Here is a 12,239-nt window from a genome sequence, read left to right on the forward strand (position 1 = left end):
TATTAATTAAGATGATTGTATATTCAATAAATACATTGTCTTTTTTAAAAAATATAGGTAAAAAAAGCTATATATCAATTCTTCCGATTAACCAATTGAATTATTCGATTTAAATGTCAACCAATACAATTTGGTGAAAAAGAAAAAAGAAGTCTACTCCATTTGCTTGGTTAATAAAAGAGTAAATGACAAAATGAAAAAAGAGAAATAATAGATGCACTATGTACCGTAAACTTCATATTTTCTGCAGTACCAAAGAGTACAAATCCAATTGATGTAAGATTTCAACATAACCAGACAAGATGAAGTTCAATCGGTATAGTTTTTGTTCAAGCTGGATTTTAGAACAGTCTCTTTTTTCTGCTGTTTCTTGCTGGAAAATGTGAAGAGGAAAGAACATGTCAATCAAGATTGAACATTTTTCATTGCGATGCACAAGTATACATCGAGACTTAAAGTGGACGACTACCTTGATTGAGCTATGTTGCTATTTTCCCTTGACCATGCCTTTGCTCCCACTTCCAGAGACAACTTCATCCATGCTTTGCCCGCTTCGTCTATACCTGCCACCAGACGCCACAAAAGCTGGACAAGGCCGATAAGCCTTTATCGGCCACCAACCAAATCCCGGGACAGTGGCAATCCCACCTTGAATTCTTCCTTCACCGTTACAACCATTTTCAATCTCTTTTTTTCCACAGGCACGGCAACCCCTGTAAAAACACATGTACAGAAGGAACAAATTGGATAATATGTATATGATACAATGCCAGTTCTCGTAATATCATAATATTTTGGGAGGAGTAACTTAACTTCCCTGCAAATTTTACCGGAGTTGCTAAAATTCAGTTTCAACCTATCAACTTGCATTCCATTTAGTCCACATATTTCTAACTTATGGTTAAGACACGCCATTTCAAAGATTCATGCATCAGTTGTCCCAAAGAGAGAAAAAGCAGGCCCTTTCTGGCATTTATAGTTCACAAGATCACTTCATAGATTAAAACAACTATGAACAGAACTTCACTTCAATAGTTAAAAAATAAAAAATAAAGTACATGGAAATACAATTCAATAGACTAATTTATAAGTTGAAGGGCCTTTCGAACTAAAGTGTCACCCAGGGGATTCAACAAACTGCTGGAGGGATGATCCTACATGAACTTCTAAAAAAGTTAAATACGAAATTTAAAATTTTCCAGGTATGAAGACAATAGCGTGACTCTCGAGTGGTTGCACAAAGATGGAGACTTGGGTCACACCAAGGTATTAATCACAGGTTGTGTTAAATCATGGAAACATCGACAAAAATCTTGAATATACATGAAATTTCAATTTCGCTTTGGAGTTGAATATGCAAGTCTACGGTGATATGACGATATTTTTGCAAACGTATTCAAGTCTATCATATCAGCTTACAAATCTTGTGAGAACAAAAAGAGTACAAAATCCCACCTCAAAAAGCATATAATTCTATGCAAACCTAAGTTCTATCTATAAGAATTGATTTAGCCAATCTCCGAGCTAAAGGAACTTGAACCCACCAAGAAAAACATCCGCAATACAATTCTTGTCCTATAAATCATCACATCAAAAGAAATTCACATTAATTGGGAAACGAAGAGAGAATATACGTGACAGAAGGAGGAGTCCCACTTTCTTCCTCGCATTCTCCTTCTTCAACAACAACAGGAGTTTCGGGCGATGAAACTGAACGTGTGGTGAAAGTATAATTGGGAGTCGATGTTGAAGATATTTGACGTTGGCTTATACTGATGGATAAATTTGAGTTACCAAATTGTTTTCTTGATGAGGGGAATTTGTGGGCCGGTGGCGTCGGCGAAAAGGGGCGGAAGAAAATGGTGGTTTCACAGCCGCAAGTAGCGGCGGTTGCGGCCATGTTATCTCTTCCTCCGCCACTCAAGTCTCAGCCAAGTGTGCGTGTGCGTGTGAGAGAAAATTGGGGTTTTTAAATTAACTAATATAAAAATAAATAAATAAATTGTCAAAATATCATATTATCCTATTTTTAAGGTAAATTAGTTTTAAATTTTCAAACTCAGACTTGTATTTATCTTAATTTCCTACGCTTAAAAAACTTAGTTCAAATTCTCTAAAAAGATAAAATTAACAAAAATATCCTTATATTTAGAATGATTGATTTTCCTAGGAAAAAAATGGTATCAGAGCTTATAAAGAACACCGAGCCTCTATCGTATGATCTGACACGCAGCGCGACTCTTCAGTAGGGGACGACGTAGGCTCTTAAAAAGAGTTTGAGGTTAGAAAACTGATAGGTACCGTTTTGTGTGTCACCCTCCGAATGATCACATGATCGCCCATCTTCTTTAGCGTGGAGCTCTGGGTTGGATACTGAACGAAAATGATATCAGAGCCTAGGTAAAATTATTTCAAACATATAAATTTATTTTTATGAAGTAATTAAATATTTGAGAAGGAAAATTTTCTCAATTAACATGAATCCGAACATAGGTTCGAGATTAAGTATTTACAGGATATATTCCAAATCGTTGGAATATTCGAAGCAGAAAGATCTAACCAATGTTAGATATCAAGAAAGAACTTCTCAGAGTCATGAGGTAAACTTATGATTCAAAATAACATGTTTCTAGAAATAGTACCGGATTCCTCTAAACTCTCTGGAGATCTTAGAGAAATTCAAAAGACGGTACAAAATTATGACAATATGCTATATTATGTAGCACAAAATGTGGAGAAAATCCTTGAAAACTAGGAAGAAATTCTTGGAATACTAAAGAATATTCGAACAAGACTTCAAAACCTAGAACAACAATCAAGTTCTAGTAAAAAAACTTCAGAAGTAAGGTTACCACCATCATTTGGTACTGAACCCTTATTACATCAAAAAGGGAAGGCCAAAGTGATAACAAAACCTTTAACTGAAGAATAAAAGATGATCAATCTAATCAAAATAGTCTCGGAAAAGAAATTAATCTGATGACAAATTTAAAAAAGATTGGTCTATAGGATCTCCAAGAGCTTACAAAATCTTTTGCAAATCTCAAGGTAGTAGATATAAAGATGAACACAACTGACGGTGAACAACCTACCATAACTTGGTCATCTTCGTAGGAACCACCAAGAAAAAGTGTGGGATCTCAGAATATAAATATGAGAGAATCCCAACTAGACTTTTATACCAGTGGAGAATCGCAGCCAACGGGAACAAGGTCAATGAAGAATCAAATTTCTATGCACCAAACACCCTATTGGAAATCTGTTTTAGAACATATACATCTTTATGGGGTTATGATTAACCTAGATGTATTAGATTTCAAAAACAGAGAAGATCTCATAGATGATTTGACATCTGCTATGAGAATCGCAGTAGGAACACTTGATCTCAACAGAGAATGATTTATTAAAATTCTGGAAATGAGTCTTATAGGATCAATTAAAATTGCTTGGGACATGATTTCGATAGAAACCAAAGAATCAGTCATAGCCGGAGAATCTCTTAGCGAGATAGCCGGAAGAATGACTACCCTTTTTAAAGAACAATTTATAGGGGTAGACTATTTTAACAGTCAAGATACAGAGAAGAAAAAAAATATACTCAAGCTCTATAGTCTTGAATTAAATGATATATGTTGAGTGGATAAATACAATATGTTATTCACTAAATATAGACGGAATTCAGGGGTAGAAGAAGATATAGCAATGCAACTTTTCTTCGCCAAAATGCCAAGTCCCTGGAGAGAAATGCTAATAAGGAAATATGTCCATGGCAATCCAAATACATTGGCACGAAGTGCATCTTTTCTAAAAGGAAAATTGGCACAATGGTGTTATCTAGCAGCATTACAAAAGAATTACAAACGACTAAGGAGTATTAACAAATGTATTCCTTTATCTTGTAAAGAAAATGATCTTCCAACAATTATTGGAAGTAAACCACAGAGGCATAAGATGAAAAGTTTTAGAACTCATCCTTATGCTAGAAGTGGAAGAAGTTCTTGGAGACTAAGAACAGTATGGTCTAGACAGAAAGCCAGATCTTATAAATCTGGACAAAGAAGTGGACCATAAAGAAGTAGGATATCATCCCAAGAATCGAGTATATCTCGAAGCACAGGAAGAACACCCACAAAGAAAACTTTCAGAAGAGCTCATACTCGAGCCAATGAAAGTTTTACAGATTGTAATTGTTGGACATGTGGAGCAAAATGTCATATCTCAACCAACAGTCCAGAAAATGAGAAACGAGGTATTAAACGCTTCGATCCAACTCCGGATATTGAAGAAGCAGTTTATTACCAAGATCTCATTCAGGTATACCGATTTGAGGATATTGCCTCAGACGAAAGTATATATGAAGAAGAAGAAGTCTTAAGTCAGGGAGAATCTGATGGAACTGAATCGAAATCTGACTAAAGACGAGATGTTTTGACAATAAACACATGAAAATTTGTCTGGTTTCTTTAGTCAGACAACAATATCTCATAACATGATGCAAAGGATCATGAGAAAAAATCCCAGTCTACGGGGATATTAGGGATTCTCTGCAAAACATGTAGAAAAGTTCTTATGAAGTCTTGGTCTAAGAAATAGAAAGTATCATCTAATCTATAAAGTTTCCAGGAGGGAAATGGCAATTCCAATGGAAGAAATAGAATGGAGATGCAACTAATTCCTTCCGAAAAGATTAAGGAGAAATTACAAAAACTCGAGATAGAAGTTGCACGAACCATGTCCTGGATTCATATTGGAGAAATTCAGATTATGATAAAAGCTACTTTCAAAGAAGGAATAGAGTCACGCATTGATATTGCTATATGTGATAAACAAATGGGAAACCGTCAAGATTCAGTACCAGGAACAATCTCAGGAAATCCATGTGCAGGAAAAATTGTAGGAGTAATTTATCCAAGAATAGCTTACAACCTGACAGATAGAGATTTCATCCGAGCTTTGAAATTACATCAAAATTTCAAAGAAAAAAGGCTGATGAAAGAAGGTAACCATATTTCATTACCTATCAAATTTCATATGCTCTATCTAATACACATAATTCAGAATTGTTTATTAGAAACGAGTTCATTGAAATACCTGAAATATTTGGAAAAGTTGCTCATGAAATTTATCCAGAAAGAGTTGAGTTTTCCTTAATATAGGAAACATATATTCAAATACAAGACAAATCGATTCTACAGAGGAATCAGAGTCTTAGATTGGAATCGAGAAGATTATCTTTTCAGGGAGATAGAATTACAAGTTACAGGTGGGGAAAAGCACATGTCCAAGAAACCCAACAAGAGCCAAAAAGCTTTTCCACAATAGGAAAGCTTAGATGCCTAGAAGGGTGGAAGAAAGTAGAAATAGTATTTGATATTACGAAACAAAGGAATCAATTTCCTTGTAATACCATATACTATTTAGAATAACCTATGATAGGAACTTACCAAGGAATGATCAATATCGGAGAATTGGAAGTTCATATCAAAGGAATTATAGGAAAAGAACCAGATCGATTGGTTCTTGAGCTAGAGTTTCTCGAGGAACATAAACCTTGAAACGTCTAGAATATGGAATGGAGTTTATGACGGAAGATAGATTGTGGAGAATCCAATGACCACAAGTCCATTCTCGATATACATTTCAGTAGGGATGTTATATGAACAGTATAAAGCAGAATACTTTGCTACTTATATTGATTCAGGTGTAGGAATCTGTACAGCAAAAAGAGGAGTTTTTTCAAATAATTTGGAAGAAGAATTACCAAATATTGCTTGAAGAAATTTCTCTAGGAGAATCTTAATATTATGTAAAGGGATTAAGATGACTGAAATCGTGATCGGAGGTGCTGGACAAATGCCTTGATATAAGGTAAAAACACCACCGATTTATTTTCATGATACAAGAGCTGACATTTTGCTAGTAAAAAATTTCCTACAAATGTTTAAATCACATACTCAAGAAAATGATACTAGAAGATTAGTGTTTACAGCACCTTGTAATCATAAAATCATAGTTCAGCGGCTACGATAGGCATTTTACAGAAAATTGTCAATCCAATTTCTTAGCAACCGTGGTAATGAAGGAAAACTTCTAAACCAATAAAATGAAGAATAGAGATCAATGAGTATGTAATAGTTTTGCAAGATCATATAGTAGAAAAAGTGCAAAAATTTTCCAAACGAGCTAAAAGAAAAGAAACAACTTTAAAATTTTCTAGGAGTTGTTAACTTTGCTGGGATGTTTATAAAAAACCTAGCAAAACGCATAGAGCTGTTTAGTCCACTATTGAAAAAAGATGCGAAATTTACATGGACAAAAGAACACACCCAGGGATTCAGTCAATTAAAGGAGATTTGTAAATATCTTCCGAAAATGGCTATTCCTCAAGACGAAGATGATCTGGTATTATATATGGATGCCGGTTATCATTGGTGGGCGGCCAGTTTTAACAAAGCTCAACCAGAAGGAGAACATCATGTAGATATTGAAGCGGACTCTTCTCAGATACAGAAGCCATAAGATGATATATCAACGAAAAAGAGTTTTATGCAGTAAAAAGAGCTTCTGAAAAATAGCCATTATTTTTACTTGCTAAAGAAATTTACTTTAAAAGTTGATAATACACAGATAAAAGCTTTATTGAAGAATATGATAGAATCTAAGCCTGAGAAGGCCAGATTATTAAGATGGCAAGCGTTATGTCAAAATTATATTTTTGATATTGTGATCATTAATTCTCACGAAAATATTCTTGCAGATTTTTTAACAAGAGATGGACAACGGTGATATCGATGCCATCATAAAAATGCAGAGACATTTGAGGGAACACCTTGAAATGCTTCAAAACGAGTTCAACAAGCTGGCCTTAAACGCAGAAGTTCCGGGAAGGCTACAACAAGCCGATAAAAGAATTGTCTCTGATCGAATCAGAGGATGTTTACAGGCTTATAATTAGCTATGGTCTGTAATACAAAGGCCTCTCCTCCAAGGCATTGAGAAGCCACTGGTTTCCCAAATGGAGAGTTTTCGAGTATATGACTCTATACCTGGAGCATGAGATTCAAATACCCTTAGCACAAGTGTTAAGTCGGGATCATCTCCAGATGAGTCGGCTGAAAAAAAAATTGAGACTCCAGATCCTTATCTCGAGTCTTCAAGTCAACCCTTCACCTCGGGGATTGAAGAGGAAAAGATCAACATTAGACCTATTACTGGTAAGGGTAAATCTAAGATTGGTACTATTGAAGCTACAATTTCTCCATTTCAGGTTTACCAAAAAAGTTGGAAGAAATTAAAAACAAGAATAAATATTAACCCAGCTACAATCAGGGTTGATATTTCAGGGAAATATCCTATGATATGGATGAAACCAAATTCATATCCAAAGGAAGTTAAAGCATGATATGAATTCGGGACTCTTGCCTCAGTTTATATTACATCATCAAGCTTCCCGAAAATTTCAGGACTAACTAAATGGATTTAGGAAGCCGTGCATGAAACATGGGCAAATAATGACTATTTGTCCAGAGGAGACATTCTGAAGCTTTACGTTTTCAGTACAGCACTAGAACCAGCAGGAAAAAGGCTCTCACGAAGCCTTTCATTTCATCAAGTTAAGGAGGCCAGATGTTAATGTTCAAAAATTTATTAAAGATCCTCCGACAGAAGAAACACCCTTTGTTGTTTCAATAACTGAAGATAATATTTCAACAAAAAGAGCATGAGGTTTATGGGTCTGTCTAACTGAGATGGACAAGGTCAAGTTTCTATTTAAATTTTATCGCCATTCAGTAAACGGATCATTCATGTTAAATATCATGACAGGAAAAATGACAAGTTTTGCAGAATATTTATTCGAAAAGAAATCTTTTGTAGGAACAACAAGCTGCCGGGGAGTAAAGAGACTCGTCGAAAATTCTGCAATATGGCTCATGTCGGAAGATGGTCAGAATAGATCTGCCCAGAATGCCCAAACCAGAAAGAGCCAGAATTTGGAAAGGGTTTCAGACCTCGGTCAGACAGGAAGCATCTTACAGAGACAAGATCAAGTGGTGAAGGACCACAACCACGTTTTTTCTCGGGAACACCAAAAGTTTAAGATTCCTCAATAAAAATAAGTGGACATGTGAATACCATTACTTTTCCTTAGGGATTACAAAAGTTAAAAGATTCGTCGACAGGAAGATAGTGGCATGTGATAAACCCACTAAATGACCAAGAAAACTTGGGCCCAAACAACTATAAATAAAGTATAAATTGGAACAATAAAATCACACAAGATTTAAACCGAAATTTAGAACCAAAGAAAATGTATGCCACATATCTTAAGGTTTCTAAAAGACGGATTAAAGCATTAAGAAAGCAGCTGATAAATTTTAAAGATCTCTACAAACTGTTAAAAGTGGAAGAGAACGATATTTCAGCTGATATAATACAAACGCATATCTACTTTTTATGTCAGGAGATAAAATCAGAAGAGCAAGCCATTTCTAGATTAATGATCTAGAAAAGAAAAAATAAAGAAAAGGTGGAGGGACCATTCAACCACCTACTCAACCCACTCAAGATATAGTGTCAAACACAGCTGGATGACAATAAAGAAAAGATATGGCAAAAGTTGAAGTCCGAAAGTCAAATCCGCAAGGGACTTCTATAAATAACGAGGTAGAAGGAAGATGGAAACATCACTCAACCTCTTAGTTTTTTTTTCAAAATAATTTGTAATATTTTCTCTTTCAAGTTTATGTGTGCTGTAAGTTCGACTACTATAAGTAGCTAAACAAGTTTCTACAGGATGTTACTATTAATAATATTTTGTATGTTTAAATAAAAGAACCAAGGCTTTTTGCCCTTTCATGTATTAGTTTCAAAATTAACTACTTTACTATACACTCTGAGGTAGGAAACGAAACAGGTTTGTGCTAAGTGCTGCTGAAGAAATCTGCGTTAGGAACCATCTGTTGTGACTGCGTGGTTAGGTTGTGAGGAGAAGTCTGTAAAACCCGGAGGATATAACCCAACGGCACGTTGGTCAAAGAGGTAAACTGTTCAATTTATTATATGGAAGCATGATGAACCATTTATATATATAAAAAAAATCGCTCATTTTAGCATGTACATAGGCTGAAAACCTTGCGTAGCTATATGTGTTGGGGCTATATGCTTTCAAGAACATGCTCGATATGTATAACATTGCCACGTACCAAAATTATAAGAATTAAGGATGTTTTTGAAAATTTTAGAAATTTGGGGAGTTAAAACAAAGATTTAGAGGAGTAGGGATTAAGGAGAAAGTTGAGTTTGGAAAAAAGGAGTGATTACAAATTTTCCTATAGTTTCCTGATCCATGTTGAAGATACTCGAAGGACAACACACTCATGTGAAGTGTTGCTTGAAAAGTTCTCGGCGGTTTTTGTTTTATGCGACACAAGATTTGCATCTGTAGTTTTATTGGTTGATTTTAGATGCAATTTATTTCCTTGAGTTGTCAAGGAATATAGTTTTTATGCTTGTCACTAGTATTGATTTTTTGTACACGATTTACAAGTTTTCTAGTGTTAGTTTTACCGTGAGGCATTGTACAAATATTTATAAATACTTGTCCATAATTTAATCAGTCTTATTCTGATTATTAAAGTTTATGTGTGTTAAAAATAATGAATTCAACTGCATGTTGTAAACAGTGTTGATAACACTATAATCTGACATACACATTTTACTATTTCTGCACTTTTATGTTAAACAATCCCTTACACTATTGTTAAGTCGATTTTTTAGTTTAATTTGAATAGCTTTTGGAAATGTTTTTTAAATTTATAAATAATTTTTTGATATTCGATTCTAAGTTATTCACAAATCTTGATGCTTTGTGTAATTCTATTTGTTTAATTTTTTTTTACGCATCTATATTCATTTGTGTTCTTGTTTCAACTTTCTAATTATCTAACTATTAGGAAATTTTATATTTATGTACAATAGTTTATTTTGTTTCAATTTATTTATGTTTCTTATTTTGCATATACATACATTGAGTCTGTAATTTGGGAAAATTGAAGCCAATGATAGGAGAGCGAAAAGAGTTTTATCATCTAAATTATTCTAAAAAAACTATCTCATCAAAATATTCATCATATATCCTTTCATTACCACCATATATTTCAGTTTCAGAGTTGTCAACCTTCTCATCATCTCTGTAAATTTCAACATCTATCATTGTCATTTTTTTCATAACTGGTTCCGAAGCCACTTGCTTTGATAATTTCAACATGAAGCAAAAATCTGACATTTGAAACGCCAAAAGACATATACGTTGTCAATGCTCGTGAGCTTTTTATATATATTGGTCTTGAATTACATACCTCAACATATCATGCCTATCCAAATGAAGTGTCTCAAAAATTCCATCTTCAATACTTACATCACTCTCATCAATAGATATAGCATGCCCCCGAATTACTTCCATCACACCGTGAATATTTATGTTCACCGTCAGCCTTCCATTCACTATCAAAATTAATTAAGATTTGATTCATATCTCCGTCCACACAATCTGTAAAAAAAAATATGTATGAATAATGGATGTAAAGGAGTTGGAAATATACAAATTGACATATTTAAATTCATGTATTAAATTATGGAAATACATGTAATATGTGACCAAAAACAGTTTACTTTTATGACATGGACAACCTACTAAACGAAACAAAATACCGATCGCTCATCTTTCCCTAAATCTTCACTGAAAATACATGTGAAAAATAACTGATTGCATTATATGATTAACCTACAGAAAAGTAACCGACTGACTGAATAATATTAGCCGACTGCAATATATGATTTAATCTACTGAAACTTAATCGACTGCAATATATAACTTATCCGATTGAAATAAATGTTTTAACAACTGAATGACAAATGAAATTACTTGAGTAGAGGATAATCCACATACATGAAAACATAAATGACCAAATAAAATATCTTATATTGATCTTCCAATGATCCCGTGAAAAAACATATTATATGAGAATGAAAATGTCATTAATATTTTATTCATTTTATTTCCTTGGAGAAAATAAAATGAAGAGATTGAGAATGCTAAAAATGAAATGAAGATTGAGAATGAGAAAAATGAGAGTTGGGCAATGGCGTTGATGCAAAGGAAGAAGAGATCAAAGTTGTGAGCATGAAAGAAAGGGGGAGAGGAAGTTGGGTTTTCTCAATTAGCTCAAAACCCTATTACTTAATATTTTAGATTAACTATTAATTATCATAAGGTCTATTGACCAAAAAAAAATTATTCTAAAACCTTTGACCTTAATATTTTTTTGTTTGGAGCTCAAATTTGCAAATCACCCTTTTTTATCTATTTAAATGTTATATATTTTTTATGTTTTCATTATATCGTATTATATGAAGTTATTGGCAAAAAACAAAACTTATAGTTTAATTATATAAAAAACAACTTTTTGAAATAGCCAAATTTATTCGTCAATGATTGTTACAAGTATCCAACTTACATATATTTATGAACATGAAAATGCTTATATATTAAAGATAAAATTTGAATATAAATTTTGGTGATCACAAATTAAATTAATATTGACTTAAGTTAAATTACTAAATACAAGAATCAATGAACTGAAGTGACAGTCAATGTTGTTCAACCGCATTGACACAAGATGAGACAGGAAAATTTTTATAGACAAATCAATTCGTTCAACTCAACCGATCTGATAAGCATTTTGCAAGAGCTCGAGTGAAATCAAGTCATCGTCATTTATTCTGTGAGCAGAATATATCAGTTTTTAGACTGGTTTGACAATATTCTCTGAAGACCAACAAACTATCTCCAAGTATATTTCAAGAGTTGTTAGCAAACACAAAAATAAATATCCGTTGGTTACCTCTTTAAGCTACTGTCCAAGGAATTTGAATGAACTGCTAATATATTTGGAAACATGACAAGGACACGTGACATTCTTTGCTTAATTTTCGGTTAACCAGTACATCTGTGAGTACAATATATATTTATTAACGTGGAGCATCAACACATATAAAAGGAGGACACATCAGTGATAAAGAAGAGACTGTTACATTGATTTTCATCAAGTATTCTCAAATCGCACAATATCTCTTACATTTTTAAGTTGTTCTTGCACAAGCACAAAGTTATATCAGATGGATTAATGATATTTTTGTGCAATTTGTATTCTCACTTATATTTTGTTTACACGAGTTGT

The 12,239-nt window shown here is 33.5% G+C and overlaps 1 protein-coding gene across 1 annotated transcript; it reads right to left on the bottom strand.

Annotated features, from left to right (window-relative positions):
- Positions 1 to 198: 198 nt before the first annotated feature.
- On the bottom strand, positions 199 to 1,963 carry LOC142524363 (uncharacterized). The gene is made up of 3 exons (XM_075628317.1): positions 1,635 to 1,963; positions 470 to 713; positions 199 to 373 (listed from the first exon to the last, which is right to left on the bottom strand). Exons 1-2 carry the CDS (start codon positions 1,898 to 1,900, stop codon positions 488 to 490), a joined length of 492 nt encoding a protein of 163 aa, XP_075484432.1. The 5' UTR covers positions 1,901 to 1,963; the 3' UTR covers positions 199 to 373; positions 470 to 487.
- Between the last annotated feature and the right edge of the window lie 10,276 nt (positions 1,964 to 12,239).

Source organism: Primulina tabacum, chromosome 14 (assembly GCF_025594145.1).
Source record: "Primulina tabacum isolate GXHZ01 chromosome 14, ASM2559414v2, whole genome shotgun sequence".
Lineage (NCBI taxonomy): Eukaryota > Viridiplantae > Streptophyta > Magnoliopsida > Lamiales > Gesneriaceae > Primulina > Primulina tabacum.